Source organism: Octopus sinensis, linkage group LG13 (genome assembly GCF_006345805.1).
Source record: "Octopus sinensis linkage group LG13, ASM634580v1, whole genome shotgun sequence".
Taxonomy (NCBI): domain Eukaryota; kingdom Metazoa; phylum Mollusca; class Cephalopoda; order Octopoda; family Octopodidae; genus Octopus; species Octopus sinensis.
The window spans coordinates 69,226,321-69,246,627 of record NC_043009.1 but is presented as its reverse complement, the minus strand read 5'-3'; the positions used below and the strand labels follow the sequence as shown (position 1 = coordinate 69,246,627).

General features: G+C 37.1%; 3 protein-coding genes across 6 annotated transcripts in view; 2 read left to right on the top strand and 1 right to left on the bottom strand.

Annotated features, from left to right (window-relative positions):
* Positions 1 to 7,168, top strand: part of LOC115218337 (zinc finger protein 271-like) — a 38,354-nt gene extending 31,186 nt beyond the window's left edge. For both annotated transcript variants that reach the window (XM_036508524.1, XM_036508523.1), the window contains exon 3: positions 5,954 to 7,168. In XM_036508524.1, coding sequence (XP_036364417.1) covers positions 5,954 to 6,714 — 761 coding nt within the window. In that variant the 3' untranslated portion in view covers positions 6,715 to 7,168. The remainder of the gene's footprint in view (positions 1 to 5,953) is intronic.
* A 4,366-nt stretch (positions 7,169 to 11,534) lies between these two features.
* LOC118765857 (putative zinc finger protein 66) lies at positions 11,535 to 15,013 on the top strand. 3 transcript variants are annotated; one of them, XM_036508529.1, is made up of 3 exons: positions 11,535 to 11,734; positions 13,040 to 14,280; positions 14,365 to 15,013. In XM_036508529.1, exons 2-3 carry the CDS (start codon positions 13,447 to 13,449, stop codon positions 14,557 to 14,559), a joined length of 1,029 nt encoding a protein of 342 aa, XP_036364422.1. In that variant the 5' UTR covers positions 11,535 to 11,734; positions 13,040 to 13,446; the 3' UTR covers positions 14,560 to 15,013. The 3 variants fall into 3 exon arrangements, with proteins under 3 accessions (XP_036364422.1, XP_036364421.1, XP_036364420.1); XM_036508528.1 differs by having other exon boundaries at positions 11,537 to 11,728; positions 13,040 to 15,013; XM_036508527.1 differs by having other exon boundaries at positions 11,537 to 11,734; positions 13,040 to 15,013.
* Positions 15,014 to 17,361: 2,348 nt separating this feature from the next.
* Positions 17,362 to 20,307, bottom strand: part of LOC115218491 — a 72,743-nt gene continuing 69,797 nt past the window's right edge. The window contains exon 18 of the mRNA XM_029788341.2: positions 17,362 to 17,504. Within this exon, the coding sequence (XP_029644201.1) occupies positions 17,488 to 17,504 (17 nt within the window). The 3' untranslated portion in view covers positions 17,362 to 17,487. The remainder of the gene's footprint in view (positions 17,505 to 20,307) is intronic.

The following is a 20,307-nucleotide window of genomic DNA, read 5'->3' as shown; positions in this document are numbered from 1 at the left end:
TAGAGTGGGTGTGTAATGGTGTGTTTTGTCGTTTATGTTTGTTTTTGTTTTAACCTGTACAATATAAAATTTGAAATGCAAATTGTTTTGCAGATTCGCCATCTGCACCCTTCATATAGTGTGTTCGTTTAAAACTAAAACCAAAACGATATCCAAAATGGGGTGCGGTCCTTGATCTCCTCCGATTTCTACTTACCCCGGTGACCGTATGGTGAATGTAACCGAGTATGTGGAGATTACAATAGCTTGCCAAATTCTCAACCAGAACAGTAGTTCCTGGAAGCCCGTTTTGCCTGACACCAGTCTCCAACGTCTCTGTACTCCTATCGGGTACATGTTGAAGAAATCTTTTTCCTGCTTGTGGTGTCATAACATCCAACAAGCCAAGTTTTGCGACATATTCTTCCTACATTGTTCTTGCCATTGAAGTACAAGCCTTCATCGATCTCTACATTATAATCCGGACCACCAGTGGGGACTTCTGTCCTGCAGCAGTTTTGCCAGACAAACATCTCTACAGAACTGGTATCACTGAACGGCAGTTTTTATATGAATGCAATTCATTCTTGCAGATATCGTTACAGGCAATTCGAAAATAAAATCTAACACGAAATGAAAAATTTCTGTAAATGTACCTTTCCTGATGGAAAAAGTTTTTTCTTCTTTTTTTTTCCCGTTTAGCGCACGTTCTATTGACAAACCCGTCAATAGAACGACTAGAATTTTGAAAATTCATCGAATGTGTGCAAGCACACGGATTTTCATTGGTGATATGTTTTGTCTTCAGATAATCTATAATGTTCTCTGGTGCAAAGCACAGTAAAAGTTCCAATCTGGATGTACACAATGTAAAATAAATTCATAAAAATAGCGACAGCAGCTTCTTTTTAAAGGGTACAAATATTGTGACGAAGATGAAGATGATTGTTGCTGATGGGTTGGTTGTGGTAGCTTCTTGATTTCAATTAGAGTTTACGGAAATAATATATGAACTTATGCGATGTTAATCCTTCAAATTTAGTTTTCAGTTGTGATAATGAAACAATGGGTTCAGTCCTTACCACCAAAATTAATTTTCAGAAGCATAGCAACAGTTGCTTCTTGTTGTGAAGATGATTATGATGATTGTTGCTGATGGGATGGTTCACACACACACACACATCTACACATAGACGCACGTAGATAGACATAGATGAAATCCCATTTTGGAAGTGTGTTAAAGTTTTTAGTTGACGTATGACGGAGAATTATTCGGTACTATTTAAGAAGAGCGGTACCGGTGCGCGCACTCGCGTACTCGCGCATCCCCGCTAGCTAGTCATGACTAGTCGATCCTTACTTTGTGTTTTTGTGTTTTATTTACTTTGTGTAAAAAAAATGATCTATTTTGTGTTTTATAATATTTACTTTGCTAGGTACTCGTTGTAGGATCGATTAGTCACGACTAGCTTGCGCGGAGGCGCGAGTATGCAAGTGCGCGCACTGAAGCAGAACATACTAGGAACACACCTGAAATAGATTGTGTTAAATGCTTGGATAGTTTAGTAGAAGTTGTTGGTAGCTTTTACTACCTTGGAGATGTAATTAACATGGAAGGTGGTTTACCTGATAATATAGATACCAGGTTAAGAACAAATTGGAAAAGGTTCAAGAAGGAACTACTGCTGCTGCCAACAGAATGAAGGCTAGATTGTATGATACTCATGTGACAGCGGTAATGCTGTGTGGTAGTGAGATATGGGTCCCACCATTTACAACCCTAACCCTAACCACTTTACTTACATTTGCCTCCCTATACCTTGATGGTGTTACCCCATCACATCTTCTTCACCCGCATCTTCTCTCCCTCTCTTTCTCTTTTCCGATCAGAGCAGCCATGTATCTCCTTAGCAGCATGTCACCCGTGTCTGTCCTTCTTAATGATAACTTAACCTGTTATCATCCGGCATATAGCCACCTTTCTGAATATTACTACTCACTCAGATGTGAGAGCTTGTCTTGCAAGTACTTGGTGACATCATTGCTGCTTGTTCCACATAAAAACCACCCAGAACACTAAATCAACTGGTTTTTTTATGGTCTTCCAAAGAATTGTAGTTCTTTGCTTTAAGAGAATTTCCCAGGAATCAAAAATAGATGGCAGTGGTAAGACATTCCAGAGGTTCCTGTCTGCCAACATATTTGTTAACTTGCTGCCTGACAAAGCACTAACGCCATAAACTGCATAAATCTTTTTTCCTATGCAGATATAACAGAGCATCAAATGAGGAAAATGTACCGCATTTTCCATCATTTTCATTTTGAATGTAAAAACAGGAGACGTAAACTATCCTCAAATTAATCGGAAAGAAAGACGTGCTGAAATGTCACTTTTCCGAAAATATGTATGATATATGCTTCGGACATGAGGGAAACGAAATCATTTGTTTAGACACAATCAACTGAAAAAGCATTACGAACTTTTGTCCCAACCCAATACATTATTGAATATAGTCTTCCATTTCGTACAAGCTTCGGTAGTACATATTCTAAAATTGGAATATAGTTTGGATTTACCTTTCTTCATTTGAAAAATATGTATTTTTTAAAAGGAAGTAAAAAATCTGAAAATCAGTTATAATAATATAGTCCCCCACCAGTCTCATTGCTTTGAAGGTATGATGTGGAGAAAAAAAATTGAAAAAAGTTAGAGGTTTAAAAAAAGAAAAAGAAAAAAAAACTGGATATTTTTCGCCAAAAGCAAGACAGAAATTTTCTGTGTTTAGCGGAGCAGTGTCAACTTTAAGGTTGTACCCTGTAAAATTTATAGTTTAGCGTCTGACCTGTTTATTGTAGGTTCCTAATAAACAGAAATACTTAATAAAACCATCATGTATCATCTTACTGTTTCTTTTGTCCTTTCATTGATTGTTTTTTTTTTAATTTGCTATATTAATATATTTGTCTGCATGTGCTTACTTTATGTGTATTTCAGTTATGTATTTGTGTAGGTCATTAATATATAAGTTCATGTGTGTGTGTGTGTGTGTGTGTGAAAAGGGGGCGTTCTGTTTCCCAAACTCCAAAGTTGACTAACGTTTTTTGCTTGGATTTGTAAACTATGATAAGAATAACGCTGGTCAACAAAGAATTTGTCCCAAGGAAAGGAATACCTGTATCTCATGTTTTTCATGCAGAATTCAAAATTAATGTCAAATTATCTGTATCACCCAAAGTTTCTCTATTCTACGGCATCCCTCTCAGTTCCTGCTATGTGGGCTAAATTTCAGTTAAGCTATTTAAATGTGGAGCTAACGGTTAAAGAATACTCCTAATTAAAATTTTTATTAATGGAATTAACCTAGTGAACTCATAAATCCAGCTGAGTCAATGAGTCCCAAAGATATATGAAATGAAGAATATGTAAGAATACCAACGCACAGAGGCACAGAAAAATACGTAATATCCTAACACAGAGAAAAATTCAAACAAAACACACGGATGAAAAGAAACTCGTGGTGTGAAGAATGAAGTGTGAAAAATCAAAATAGACGACAACAGTGAACCATAACACAGCGTGCGGTTGTCATGGTAACAAGCTGCTAATGCTACGTTGTCTGTTGATTGGTTAAAATTTCCCAAATTTAATTCCAAATAACATCAGATTCTTTAATTTACGAGATAAAGTAGTTGGTGGATCGTAATCAAAATTCAGAGTTGCATCGATACATCAAATTTGAAAGCAATCTCAGCAAAATTAATTGGGGCTCATTTTGCGAATGAGAAAGATTAGATCCTTTGGTTCAAGACTGAACGGGGCAATTTGAGGGAATTCAGTCGCTATCTTTAGAGTGCAGGGCAAGAACATTGCTGCTGTAATTGGTTATCCCAGGTAAAGCCATGATTGAAGCCATTCTGCATTTAAGTTTTATTAATTTTCTTTTTATCACCTAAAATCGTTGGTAAAGTCGCACTTTTATCGGAATGGCTACGAAACTGTGGTTAGCAATAAATCTCTAAGTTTATCCCTATTTCCTTTAGATTTATTATTTTAAAAATGTCTTTCTTGGTTTCCCTTCTTTCGTCAAAACAATCCACCGAAGCAATTTCCTCCGATCATCTCCTTCAACGCGACATAAAAGAAAGGTACAAGTGAGTATTTATCATGCTTAAACTATTTACAATATTTGCGAAACGCATTTTCGGAGAACCTCTTCGGGAATCGAGCAAAACGCAAGAAAACTAATTGAAAAGTCTCCCAATTCTTTCAATTACGATGCAAAAAAAAAGTTTTAGCCATAAATTTCAGAATTTTTTTCTCTCTCCTAATATTTCAACTCCTAATTGTGTGTCGTTTTCCTTCTCGATTGCTAATCGTAATGATTGTTATTTTTGGTTGCTAATTAAACTGATTGCTATTTAGAAACTCTGCCGTTTTCACTATTTCATTCCTTTTTCTTTTTCTATCCCGACCCCTCGTCCCTCTAATACACCGAATGCAATTCCTACCTACTCCTTTTCTATATATCGAGTATGGTTATTTTCCTGATTCGAGCACTGTCTTAACTTCTTTACATTTACTAATACTTTGATTTTCGCCAAATTCAGCTGGAGGTTTCTCCATTCAAAGCTTTGCATCTATCCATGGAATTTCTTTTCTAATTCTACTTCAGATTCTGCAATAAGAAGTCTGTGAACAATTTTAATGTGAGTTCACACGAGCTGGCGGTCTTGAACTGTGTAATGGCTTGAAGGACTATAATGGACAAAATGGATTTGAGGAGACTGAGTCTTGATGCAATCCCACGTTCTCACTGAATTCATAGCTATACTCTTTATTAACTCTCACTTTGCTGACAGCACCTCTGTACATGGCTTTCACAAAGCATCATTCATTTACCCCAAACTTAGAGACCACCAGATCACAATTTAGTCACAGCGACTAAAAGGGGTTTCTATCAGAAAGAGCATGTACTTGTAAAACTTTGATGACATGGAAAAGCTGACATAAAAAACTGATAATGATACGTGTATGTAATTATCTGCTGTAGTATGTCTTCGTTTTAATGTTCACCTTCCCATGCTTGTATAGACATTATTCATGGGGCAGATTTTTTACAAACCCTTTCTGTCACCAATCCTCATAGGTTTCCCAGTAAGGTAATCTTGTTTGTTGGTCAGAGATGGGTTTATGCAAAACTAGAAACAAATGATGTTTTTCGCTTGGTAGTGACCCTTGCTTCCAACAATCAAGACAAGTAGACATTTCTTTTCTGTGGTATGATATGTATCTCTATTAGATGTTTATCTCTGCTCTGTTATGTATGAAATAATGTTGTGATACGCTGGATAAGTTCAGTTGTATTCTAAAATTTATCACCATAAAAATGTGAATTTTTGGTGATTCTCTACAGTTTAATTATTCTTTATATCTTATACTCTTTCTCTATTATTTCAGGTCCTTGGTGAAACTGGCTGCAAAAATTACTTTAGATCCGAAGCATCATCAATATCTATAATTTTTTTGAAGACAAAGGATGTTATATAGAATAAATATAATATTTATATAATCAGGAGAATTATGGGGAAATTCTTGGATTCTCGGCAAGATTATTAGGAACATTTGTGTAAGTCACTGTCTGGAATAAGTACAAACTGATTTTGCATTCTAAATAAATTTCTTAAAGACTTTCCAACATCTTCAGAGGTTTCTACAAATCACAGGTGATGGAAATATATTTTAAAGAATATTTGTTACATTTAAATTATAAAAAGAAAAGCAAGTGAAGTATCCATATATTGTGGCGAAAGAAGGGAAATGATGGTGAAATGAGTTAAAAAGATTGATTTTGGTTTTCTTTTCGTTCTGAAGAAATGGCGAAAAACTTTGGAAAGTCCTTATGTCAGTGTGATATTTGTGAAAAGTTATTCACTACAAAAGGTCATCTTACAACTCATATACGTATTCATACGGGAGAGAAGCCATATCACTGTGATATCTGTGGTAAAGCATTCTCTCGAACTGATGAGTTAACTATTCACAAACGTGTCCATACTGGAGAGAAACCATATGAATGTGATATCTGTGGTCAATCGTTCACTCGTAGGGATATTTTAACCACACACAGACGTATTCACACAGGAGAGAAACCATATCAATGTGATATGTGTAGTAAGTCATTCGCTAAAAGTACTAACTTAACTGATCACAAACGCATTCATACTGGAGAAAAACCATATCATTGTGATTTCTGTGGTAGATCATTCAATCAAAATAATCAGTTAATTAAACACAAACGTATTCATACAGGAGAAAAGCCTTATCTCTGTGATATCTGTGACCAATCATTCTCTCGAAATGATGAATTAACTATTCACAAACATGTTCATACAGGAGAGAAACCGTATGGATGTGATATCTGTGGTAAATCATTCCCACGAAATAGTGGCTTGACTGCTCATAAACGCATTCATACTGGAGAAAAACGATTCCATTGTGATATTTGCGGTAAAGCATTTAATCAAAGTAATGTGTTAAAGGGACACAAACGCATTCATACTGGGGAAAAACCATATCCTTGTGATATCTGTGGTAAATCCTTCTCCCAAAGTACTGCTTTAACTGTCCATAAACGTATTCATACTAAAGAAAAACCATATCACTGTGATAGCTGTGGTATCTCCTTCTCCCACAGTAATCGTTTAACTAAGCACAAATGTATTTGTACAGTATAGAAACTATGTCATTCTCTCAACCTTTATATATATTTTCTAATGAGACAAACCACATCACTGATATGTGTAGTAATCATACTCTCTAAAAAGTTCTATATATGTTTGTATTTATATCAGTGTGTGATGCTAAATATATATAGAAACCATAAACTAGAGTATTTCACTGCACTATAAGGAGCTAAACGGTTTGTGTGACCTGGTCCCTTCTTGAAATTATGGGGTAACTTAATGGTCATTTACAAGTGTCATTGTGGCCTTAAACTTGACCTAAACACAAAGGATGTGGAATAATATTTTTGCTGTCCTTTGTCAATGCTGAAATGTGTTGGACCATGTTTTCTCAAATATTTTGTTATTTCAAGTGGAAGTCTGAAATTTCAGAGTTCCAACTGCATCATTCTTTCTGAATATTCATAAGAATTTGAAATCTAAATAAAATTGGCTTACTCTGAAATTATTCTTTTACTATTTTTTACCGTTTTTTTCTATGGAATCCTTTGATTCCTATTTTACGCAGGTGAGGAGGCCCCACATAGCCATTTGATGTTCCAAAAAATCCTATTGTGTTTTTGTGATTAAATATTATTAGGAATTGTATAAAAGCATTGTATAAATCTTTTGTGTATTGTAGGAATGTAACCAGTCTGTGGCCCCTTAAATTTTAGCAACAAAATCTTAGAAGGACCCCGGTTGAGAAACACTGGACTAGCTACGGATGGTCCAACATGGTCATAGATAGAATTTACCATCTCAAATTGCAGATGGTCCCTTCTCTTGATTCAACAATGACTGTTCCAGTTGTGCTATCAACTGAACAATATCTTTATTGGATTATAGAATCATGAGTCTGAGTATTCCACAGATACATTCTCCCTTAACATGGAATATGGTCTGAAAAGAGTCACTTGATATTTTATCCCAAGAAATAAGAATTTGACGGACAATAGCAACAAAAACGACAGTTTGGAATATCTAGACAATGATAGACAATAATTTGAAATTAGGAGAGTACATGGCAGAGAAAAATACATGAGGAGATTTTTCACTATTTTGGTTAAAGAAATTTTGAAGACATTGTATACAGCAATGAAATATTATAAAATGGCCTGGAAAGAGCTGCAAAACTTGTCCTGACACTAAGTGAACAGCTCTCATTTGTGGAACAAATGACTTGGGAAGCTAGCTGTACTGCCCTCATTTATACATACCTATACACATATACACAAACAAATATATATATATATATATATACAGTGAATAAAACATATCAGAAAAGTAGCACATTCTAAAGATTGGAGCAGTAATTATAACAACAGAGATTTAAATTTTGTGAATAGAGTTTAATTAAAGGTTTTGTATCCACAAAGATTTGTGGACAGTTAGTCAGATTCTATACAAAGACAAAAAATTTTAATGTTCTGTGGCACGGATGTGAAGAAATGCTCAGAACTTGAGATTTAACAATATTAGCAGATTAACCACATCTCATGCCAGTATAATTGCCACAGCCAGAGATGGTGACCAGTCCAGGACCAGCATCACAAGACGTAACCGATGACCACTGCCACAGATGATGAACAAACCATTGTTATGGACTCAGATAGACTGACCAGCCTTGCACCAAATATTACTACCAGTACAATCCCCACACCTATCCAATCCCGGACGAGCAACCAGAGGAGGTGTCTGCTGTTCCAGTACCACCACTACAGATGACCAAAAGATTATCACTGACACTGATGGGCTGACTGGCCCCGCACCATGTTACCACCGGCTGCATCCGCACTAATGCCAGCAGCTACATCGCCAACCATATGACGAGTACTGATAACCAGAGTGATAACACTCCTGGAGCATTGTGCCATATTGACTGCTTCAGCAACGGTGTTACGAATTGCATGCCCTGGCCTGGAACCGATCAGACATATAACAGGCGTGCGAGTACAGCACTTGGTTTTATATGTTATGACTTAGTGTTACATCGAATATGCCTTGCCTCAACAGGTAGGTGATAAAATCTGAGAGCATGCAAAGTAAAAAAGTTAATTTCGGACTGTGTGTTCTTATTGTAGTAGTAAACCATAGAGAGAGAGATGGTAATAGTGCAGAGAAGACAAAGTGAGAGAGTGTGGGAAGTTGGGTCTCATAGCTGCTGATAGTAAATTTCATTTCTCCATTTGACCATTGTCTTTAGTAGCTGCCTCGCTTGTGATCATGTTTCTAGCGTTCCACTCCCCAACTGATGGTAGCTGTCTCTGACTCGAGTTGTCATTCATGAACCAACTAACTGAGCTGTCACCAAGTGACTAACTGATTTTTGCTTGGGGTTCTTGCTTTTATAACTATCCAGAAGGGTAGACTTTTCGTTGAGAACAATGGATTTAGTTGGTGGTCTTGTTATCTTTATTCTAGCTTTTGGCAAAATAGAAGAGGTTAGAAAGGTCAAGTGGTAAAGATATTATTTCGACCTAGCTAAGGCATTTAGAAAATGTAAAACTGCTGTCACAGAAAAACCATTGTTCCACCGTGAGAAAAGTTCTGTTGGACTGTTACTTGATATTTGGCTATGGCGGATCGAATCCACTTCATGCCTGCAAGATCCACTACATATATATATATATATGAAAATAAAAATACAAAGTAATGTTTTGACTGGAAAATGTTTCCCTATAACAATATCAGTGCGTGTTTTCAGAAAGTGAGTTCTACACACACAAAACAGAGAATCGCATTCTATCAAATGGTTCATGCTGTTGTCAGCTTTCCAAAACTTAAAATACGTTCTTCAATACAATTTTTAGCTTATGTGGTAGAAAAAACAGTTAGGATTAATTTTAAATAGAAATGTCTGCCTGTCTGCCTCCTTCCTACCTACCTACCTGTCCATCCGTCCGTCCGTCCGTCTCTCCATCCATCCATCTGTCCACCCATCCATCAATCGATCGATCTATCTACTGATGTGTTGTCGCATCGGCTCCGAAAGTAATCGCTTTTTTCGACCATTTATTGCCCATATTTTGTTTTCATTTTTGTACACAAGGTGTGTGAAGCACCCAACTTTTGTTTGAGTGTGTTTCCAAGGGAGGAATTGACCCCCTAGGGGCAGTTTCAACTCTAATTAAATTTGTATATTTTCTTCTTGACTTTGAAAAATGTCATTATAGAACTCTGGTCAAATTCGTTTATGGACCAGCATTTCCCTAGCCTTGAAATGCTTGGGGAAATAAAGCTGCGGTCGTGGATCAAGAAGAGGCTGAGGAAGAGTGAATGGCACCGCGAGTATCATGTTCTCAAGGAACTACACCGTCCTGGGTCGACCTTGAGTGACTGCATCACAACCAAAGCATTCTATAGGGGATTAGTGGAGGGGAGGTACGACGACGATCTCGGGGAGAACCTGGGTGTCGACGAGGAATACCTGACTTGCCTGTTCAAGACGACTTTCGGGCCAGGACCTATGGACAATTGCCAGAGATCCCTGGCCTGGCAGTGCAATCGAGAAGCGCTACCTGTTCAGGATAAGCTCTATAGGCACGGCTCAAGAAACACCTGGCTGAACTGCCAAAGATGCGGTCAGAGCGACAAATCTGTTCTGCATGCCCTCTTGCAGTGTCCAACCATTTCCGACCTGTGGGCTTATGTCGAACGACTGCTGTCACATGTGGGACGAGTCGGTTAATCAGCTGAGTCTATCAACAATATCGACATGCCTCCTTCCTTCAAACGGGAAGGAAGAGCTATTTTCATCGTACTCGTGGCTATGGTGAAATAATGTATCTGGTGGACGTGCCTGAAAGGATTAGAGACAAACACTTTCCTCTCTGGTCAATCTCTCATCAACTTTTTCAAGTATCACTTGAAAAGGAAAGTGAGAGTAGAGAGGGAAGTTTTGTCTAGCGAATGTTTCAAAAAAAGATGGGTGAATGTAGCAAGGATGGCACGTATGAATGATGAAGCCACCTTGAGCATGATCCAATGAACTGGAAAAGAAAAAATATTTAAAACAGAGAGTTACTCGTAAATAAATGTTATTATGTGACATTATTACCCAAGGTTACCGTGGTCTTTTCATAGGTTTTTCTTTCCATGGATAAACCTCCCCATTTTTGGGGAACGTTTTGTATTACTTTGACTTTTTTTATATATCCCGTTGCCAGCCTCGCCTGGCCCCCGTGCCGGTAGCACGTAAAAGCAGCATCCGTTCGTGTCCGTTGCCAGCCTCGCCTGGCCCCCGTGCCGGTAGCACGTAAAAGCACCATCCGTTCGTGGCCGTTTGCCAGCTTTGTCTGGCACCTGTGCAGGTGGCACGTAAAAAGCACACACTACACTCACGGTGTGGTTGCCGTTAGGAAGGGCATCCAGCCGTAGAAACACTGCCAAATCTGACTGGGCCTGAGGAAGCCTCCCGTCTTCACAGACTCCAGTTAAACCGTCCAACCCATGCTAGCATGGAAAACGGACGCTAAATGATGATGATGATGATGATGATCCCAAATGATTTCAATCCCTTTTGATCGTTGTCCCTAATTTTGTTTTTTATTTTGTTTTGTTTTTGCCCTCCTCAAAAACAAAAACTCTACATTGTATTTGTCCCCTCTATGTTCAGCCCTGTGTGGCCAATAAAGAAAGTTATCTATCTATCTATCTATCTGTTTGTCTGTCTATCTATCTATCTATCTATCTATCTATCTATCTATCTGTCTGTCTGTCTGTCTGTCTATCTATCTATCTAACAAAAGAACTAAAGTACTTTCTAAGCCATAGGCTTATTAGGTCAACCATACTGCATTTAAGTTTTATTAATTTTCTTTTTATCACCTAAAATCGTTGGTAAAGTCGCACTTTTATCGGAATGGCTACGAAACTGTGGTTAGCAATAAATCTCTAAGTTTATCCCTATTTCCTTTAGATTTATTATTTTAAAAATGTCTTTCTTGGTTTCCCTTCTTTCGTCAAAACAATCCACCGAAGCAATTTCCTCCGATCATCTCCTTCAACGCGACATAAAAGAAAGGTACAAGTGAGTATTTATCATGCTTAAACTATTTACAATATTTGCGAAACGCATTTTCGGAGAACCTCTTCGGGAATCGAGCAAAACGCAAGAAAACTAATTGAAAAGTCTCCCAATTCTTTCAATTACGATGCAAAAAAAAAAGTTTTAGCCATAAATTTCAGAATTTTTTTCTCTCTCCTAATATTTCAACTCCTAATTGTGTGTCGTTTTCCTTCTCGATTGCTAATCGTAATGATTGTTATTTTTGGTTGCTAATTAAACTGATTGCTATTTAGAAACTCTGCCGTTTTCACTATTTCATTCCTTTTTCTTTTTCTATCCCGACCCCTCGTCCCTCTAATACACCGAATGCAATTCCTACCTACTCCTTTTCTATATATCGAGTATGGTTATTTTCCTGATTCGAGCACTGTCTTAACTTCTTTACATTTACTAATACTTTGATTTTCGCCAAATTCAGCTGGAGGTTTCTCCATTCAAAGCTTTGCATCTATCCATGGAATTTCTTTTCTAATTCTACTTCAGATTCTGCAATAAGAAGTCTGTGAACAATTTTAATGTGAGTTCACACGAGCTGGCGGTCTTGAACTGTGTAATGGCTTGAAGGACTATAATGGACAAAATGGATTTGGGGAGACTGAGTCTTGATGCAATCCCACGTTCTCACTGAATTCATAGCTATACTCTTTATTAACTCTCACTTTGCTGACAGCACCTCTGTACATGGCTTTCACAAAGCATCATTCATTTACCCCAAACTTAGAGACCACCAGATCACAATTTAGTCACAGCGAATAAAAAGGGTTTGTATCAGGAAGAACATTGTTGTAAAACTTTGATGACATGGAAAAGCTGACATAAAAAACTGATAATGATACGTGTATGTAATTATCTGCTGTAGTATGTCTTCGTTTTAATGTTCACCTTCCCATGCTTGTATAGACATTATTCATTGGGCAGATTTTTTACAAACCCTTTCTGTCACCAATCCTCATAGGTTTCCCAGTAAGGTAATATTGTTTGTTGGTCAGAGATGGGTTTATGCAAAACTAGAAACAAATGATGTTTTTCACTTGGTAGTGACCCTTGCTTCCAACAATCAAGACAAGTAGACATTTCTTTTCTGTGGTATGATATGTATCTCTATTAGATGTTTATTTCTGCTCTGTTATGTATGAAATAGTGTTGTGATACGCTGGATAAGTTCAGTTGTATTCTAAAATTTATCACCATAAAAATGTGAATTTTTGGTGATTCTCTACAATTTAATTATTCTTTATATCTTATACTGTTTCTCTATTATTTCAGGTCCTTGATGAAACTGGCTGCAAAAATTACTTTAGATCCGAAGCATCATCAATATCTATAATTTTTTTGAAGACAAAGGATGTTATATAGAATAAATATAATAATATTTATATAATCAGGAGAATTATGGGGAAATTCTTGGAAACATTTACATTAGTCCCTGTCTGGTAAAAAAAAAAAAAACCTGATAATTTTGCATTCTAAATGGATAGATCTATAAAGGACTTTTTGACATCTGATATTTGTAAAGGTCAGAGGTGATGGAAATATATTTTAAAGAATATTTGTTACATATAAATTATAAAAAGAAAAGCAAGTGAAGTATCCATATATTGTGGCGAAAGAAGGGAAATGATGGTGAAATGAGTTAAAAAGATTGATTTTGGTTTTCTTTTCGTTCTGAAGAAATGGCAAAAAAATCAGGAAAGACTTTGTATCAGTGTGATATTTGTGAAAAATCATTGACTACAAAAAGTCTTCTTACAACTCACAGACGTATTCATACGGGAGAGAAACCATATCACTGTGATATCTGTGGTCGACCATTCTCTCGAACCGATGAGCTGCTTATTCATAAACGTCACCATACAGGAGAGAAACCATATAGATGTGAAATCTGTGGTCAAGCGTTCATTCGTAAAGATATTTTTACCGAACACTGGCGTATCCACACAGGAGAGAAACCTTATCGGTGTGATATGTGCAGTAAATCATTCTCTAAACGTTCCAACTTAGCTGATCACAAACGCATTCATACTGGAGAAAAACCATTTCAATGCGATTTCTGTGGTCGATCATTCAATCAAAGTAATCAGCTAACTAAACACAAACGTGTTCATACAGGAGAAAAGCCCTATCACTGTAAAATCTGTGACAAATCATTTCCGCGAAATGATCAGTTAACTGCTCATAAACATGTTCATTCAGGAGAGAAACCATATTGGTGTGATTTTTGTGGTAAATCATTCCCTCGAAATAGTGAATTGACTGCTCATAAACGCATTCATACTGGAGAAAAAACATTTCAGTGTAATTTCTGTGGTCGATCATTCAATCTAAATTATCAGCTAACTAGACACAAACGTATTCATACAGGAGAAAAGCCTTATCTCTGTGATATCTGTGACCAATCATTCTCTCGAAATGATGAATTAACTATTCACAAACATGTTCATACAGGAGAGAAACCGTATGAGTGTGATATCTGTGGTAAATCATTCCCACGAAATAGTGGCTTGACTGCTCATAAACGCATTCATACTGGAGAAAAACGATTCCATTGTGATATTTGCGGTAAAGCATTTAATCAAAGTAATGTGTTAAAGGGACACAAACGTATTCATACTGGGGAAAAACCATATCCTTGTGATATCTGTGGTAAATCCTTCTCCCAAAGTACTGCTTTAACTGTCCATAAACGTATTCATACTAAAGAAAAACCATATCACTGTGATAGCTGTGGTATCTCCTTCTCCCACAGTAATCGTTTAACTAAGCACAAATGTATTTGTACAGTATAGAAACTATGTCATTCTCTCAACCTTTATATATATTTTCTAATGAGACAAACCACATCACTGATATGTGTAGTAATCATACTCTCTAAAAAGTTCTATATATGTTCGTATTTATATCAGTGTGTGATGCTAAATATATATAGAAACCATAAACTAGAGTATTTCACTGCACTATAAGGAGCTAAACGGTTTGTGTGACCTGGTCCCTTCTTGAAATTATGGGGTAACTTAATGGTCATTTACAAGTGTCATTGTGGCCTTAAACTTGACCTAAACACAAAGGATGTGGAATAATATTTTTGCTGTCCTTTGTCAATGCTGAAATGTGTTGGACCATGTTTTCTCAAATATTTTGTTATTTCAATTGGAAGTCTGAAATTTCAGAGTTCCCACTGCATCATTCTTTCTGAATATTCATAAGAATTTGAAATCTAAATAAAATTGGTTTACTCTGAAATTATTCTTTTACTATTTTTCATTTGGAATCTCTAACCAAGTCTTGTGATTCAACTTTAAATTATGCACAAATTTCATCAATGTATGTTGAAAGTTGCACATTTTCTCATCTGATTTTTACCATTTATCGACGCAGTTTTATGTTAAAAATTGTTTGCTTCAATTTTGAATCAACATTATTTCACACTTTTGCACAAACATTCTCCAAAATTTCTATTTGTGTTGTCTCCACTAAAAGCTGTACATTTTTCCATGTGGAGCCTTAATTCTGTAAGATTTACTTTGTGAAACCTTACTACAGCTTCTGAAGGACCATTTTGAAGCAATTTCAATCACAGTAACTTTTGCCAATCAACTTTTCTGTTGGGGAAAGGACATTAGAAAACTGAAGAGAAAATGTTTTGTACTTCGTGATTTCCTGCATTTGGAGACATGGTCATAAAAAACAAAAAACACATTTAATCAATTGACAGACTATTGCTCCACATTTCATCAAAGCATACGAAAATTTACAGGTTTAGAATCTGAAGTTTTTTCAGACAACCAATAGAGCTGAATGCTTGATGATACTGGACAGTGTGGAAGGTCATTCCAATAAATATAGGACATTGAAAGGCTTGGACACAGTGCAAATGTAGTCATTCAAAACCTCTGTATACCAAATGCTAGAAGGCACCACCACACCCACCACTGATGTGAGGCCCCCACCTGCTGTTCCAACTGACTGATATTCAACCGGAAGTCCATTTCAAGATCATCACCTCTCCAACCAGGTTTCAGATATATACTCTGCAGTTGCCTACAACATGAACCTGTGCTACTCCAACATCTTTTCTCATACCTTAACTCCCCCATCTAATGTAAGGATGCCCCACCGTTCCATTTCTTGGGCTTTGTAGATTTGCAAGCTGCTTGGTAACTGTACTGCAGGTCACATGTAAAAGGCACCGAGTACACACTGTAAAGTGGTTGGCATCAGGTAAAATATCCAGCAGTAGAAACCATGCCAACTCAGCAGATCTCGGTGCAGTCTTTTGACTTGTCAGTTCCTTCCTGTCAAACTGTCCAACCCATGCCAAAGAAAAATACATGAGGAGATTTTTCATCATTTTGGTTAGAGAAATTTTGAAGACATTGTATACAGCAATGAAATATTAGAAAATGGCCTGGAAAGAGCTGCAAAACTTGTCCTGACACAAAGTGAATGGCTCTCATTTGTGGAACAAATGACTTGGGAAGCTAGCTGTACTGTCCTCATTTATACATACCTATACACATACACAAATATATATACATATCCAAAGTAATAAGAAAGCATTGAAAGTGCATTAGATTATTTATTGCATGCACACTTGAATAAAAGAATTGTGTTTTTGAAACGTAATACTTTTTCCCAAATAAATTGTATTTCATATTCAGGGCTCTGATGAAGCTATTGGGTGTTTTTCTGGCACTCAACTAAGAGTCTCCTGTATCTTTTAGCAGAAACAGCTGTAATTAATGAAGTTCATAAATTAACTGCGTTTTTTTCTTTGTCATTTCATGTGATATACATGTTATATACACCCACATATATATATATGTGTGTGTGTATAAATATATATATATACGCCCACATATATATATATATATATGTGTGTGTGTATAAATATATATATATATATACACCCACATATATATATATATATGTGTGTGTATAAATATATATATATATGAAAATAAAAATACCAAGCAATGTTTTGACTGGAAAATGTCCTTGTATAAAAGTTTCCCTATAACAATATCAGTGTGTGTTTTCAGAAAGTGAGTTCACACACAAAACAGAGAATCGCATTCTATCAAATGGTTCATGCTTCTTTATGTTACTACAGAAAATTACTGGATTCAGCTGAAATTGAACCTATGAAATACACCATACTTGAAACAACTAAGACAGCAAAGTTATTGCTGTTGTTGAACCCTAGGTCAGTCCTGATCAAGCAAACCTATGATCTAAGATATTCCAACTCTGATCATCCTCTACTTTTAAGGGTTTGCATGATTACGTTATCTATTAGGCCTTTTCCATATTTAAAGTAACAGGACATGATTTAAGGGAGATTCGGCTGCTATTTCTAGCAGGCTTTCATTGGCTTGTGAAGATTGAACCTGTGATCTACATAACAATGGTGATATTGAAGCGAGTGCTTCAGTTCTTTACTTAATTTTACCCAACATGACCATGGCCATACTGGAGCACTGTCTCTGTACATTGATACAGCTGAGCATATTATATAAGCCGATTAGATATTGTAAGGATTGAAACTACATCTCTGTGTTTAGAGAAATAAAGGAAAACTGAAAGACATGGAGGTGTTTGCTAATTTCAGCTTTAATTAACAGAAGGTGTAATTAATGAACATTTAAATTTCAAATTAAACAAATGCTGAAAGAATAATAAGGAAATTTCTCTGAGAGGCTTGTAGTTCTTCTGTTTTATTCCTCTTTAGAATCTGAAATAAAGGAATATCACAAATTAAGGTCAGACGATGGCAATCTGAATTTTATAGATACATGCGCACACATATATATATATATAAGCATGCATGTGTGCATATACACACACACACACACACAGATGTCCAACCCATGCAAGCATAGAGAATAGATTTTAAACAATGATGATATATATCATCATCATCATCATCATCTATATATATCATATACATATTAGAGGGAAACCACTATGTGGACACCCTTATGCTAGATATAGATCTGCTATGGTCTTACCACTAAGAAATGTTCTCAAGTGGTAAGACCATAGCGGATCTACTTCTAGCATAAAGGTGTCCACATAGTGGTTTCCCTCTAATATGTATATAATACAATTTTACTGGACCTTCAGTTTTTTTATATGCTAGACCACTGGTGTGACATCGATGTTAATTAAATTAATATCTAATTTCTCACCATTTTAAATTTATATATATATACATATATATACATATATATAGCATCCATGCCAGTGCCACAGAAGAAGCACCTGTGCTGGTGTCTTACAAAAAGCACCCAGTACACTCTGTGAAGCGGATGGCCTTAGGAAGAGCATTCAGCCATAGAAACCTTGCCAAAACAGGCAGCTGGAGCCTGGTGCAGCACTCAGGCTTGCCAGCTCCTGTCAAACTGTCCAACTGATGCCAGCGTGGAAGATGAATGATATGAATCAATTTCCATAATGAAGGTGGCAAGCTGGCAGAAACATTTATATTCCAGGCGAAATGCTTAGCAGTATTTCGTCTGTCTTTACATTCTGAGTTCAAATTCCACTGAGGTCGACTTTGCCAAGTCAATAAATTAAGTACCAGATGTGTACTGGGGTTGATCTGATCGACTGCCCCCACTCCCCCAAAACTTTGAGCCTTGTGCCTAGAGTATAAAAGAATAAATTCACATAATTATACGCAGTCACATTAAGGTGAAATCCATCCCTTGTCCACCCCTCACAAACAGGATGCAGTTTCCTTTTCTAAGAAGCTATATTTTCGACAACCAGACTTCAGTGTTCAAGACATTTATTTTTCACTAATTAATCTTGGAAGGATCAGAGGGAGGAAAAGATGGAAGGGGCCCATAAACCTGGTGGGAAAGAAATTCTATCCCAGTCAGACACCTGACCCAAATGTTTGAAAACTTCATAAAAGGAACCCAAGGATCAGGTAATGGTTTTAAAGTGGATAATTCATACTAGTTTCAAATTTTGGCACAAGGCCAGCAATTTCGGGGGAGGGGATAAGTCGATTACATTGACCCTAGTACTTAACTGGTACTTATTTTATCAACACTGAAAGGATGAAAGGCATCCTCAGTGGAATTAGAACTCAGAACATAAAGATAGACGAAATGCTGCCAAGCATTTTGTCTGGCATGCTGACAATTCTGCTAACTCACCAACTTCATCTAAAAATACACATTATAAAAGACCAAAAACAAACACAGCAAGGAATCTTGTCTGAAGATCTAACATTTCTACCATTCCAATTTCCTTGATTGGTTCTTTATTTTATCAATCATTTTGTCCTGTGCTCTCTTAACTCTGCCAATTACTCATCCTGTTATTAAAACTCTTCTGGAATATTTAGAAACACACTGGGTACAACATTATATCTTTTCAAAACAACAATCAGGAGGCACATCCAGCCCTAGGAAATTTTCCTTGACCAATGCTGCATGGGAAAGTGGATGTTAAAATGACATGGAAGAGGAAGGTTCAAATCTTAAAGTGAATAAAAGTGAAATAAGCTGGGTGACTGGCATCCGTTGGTTGTGGAGCACTAAGAGTACCATACGAGTGAGATCATTGCCAGAGCAACAAGCTGGCCTTCATGCTGATGGCACGTTAAACACACCATTCGAGCGTGATTGTTACCGCATCACCTTACTAGCAATTGTGCTGGTGGAACGTGAAACATTCGAGCGAGGTCATCGTCAGTGCCGCTGGACTGGCTCCTGTGTAAGTGGCATGTAAAAAGCACCATTTGGGCGTGACCGTTGCCAGTACCACCAAACTGGCCCTCGTGCCGGTGGCACATAAAAGCACCCACTACACTCTCGGAGTGGTTGGCATTAGGAAGGGCATCCAGCTGTAGAAACTCTGCCAGATCAGATTGGAGTCTGGTTCGCCAGACTTCAGTCAAATTGTCCAACCCATGCTAGCATGGAAAGCGGACGTTAAATGATGATGATGGTGGTTACAGTGAGTTAGAAAAAAGATCTGAAATTATGCCATGAGTCCTTCTGGGAACCTGGGTTCCTTCTTTCTGAAGAAAAGCCCAATCTGAAACATCAGGTTTGTCTTTATTCTTACTGCTGCTGCCAACCCTTGCCAATTTACTCTTACTATTTGCAAATGTAGACTGTCACTAGTTTCGCTGGATTCTGTTGTTTTATTGTGTCTACATCATCATCATCATCATCATTTAACGTCCATTGTCCATGCTGGCATGGGTTGGACGGTTTGACCAGGACTAGTAAGTTGAAAGTCTGCACCAGACACCAGTCTGTTTTTGCATGGTTTCTACAGCTGGATGCCCTTCCTAATGCCAACCACTCCAAGAGTGTAATGGGTGCTTTTATGTGCCATTTGCATGAATCCAGTATCTGCCATTACTGTGATTTTCCTTGGCTTGATGGTTTTTATTCTCAAGCCCAACATAATGCCAAAAGACTGAGTCATTGCCTCTGTGAGGCCCAATGCTCAAAGCCCAGCATAATGCCAAATGGTCTTGGTCCTTGCCTCTATGAGGCCCAATGCTCAAA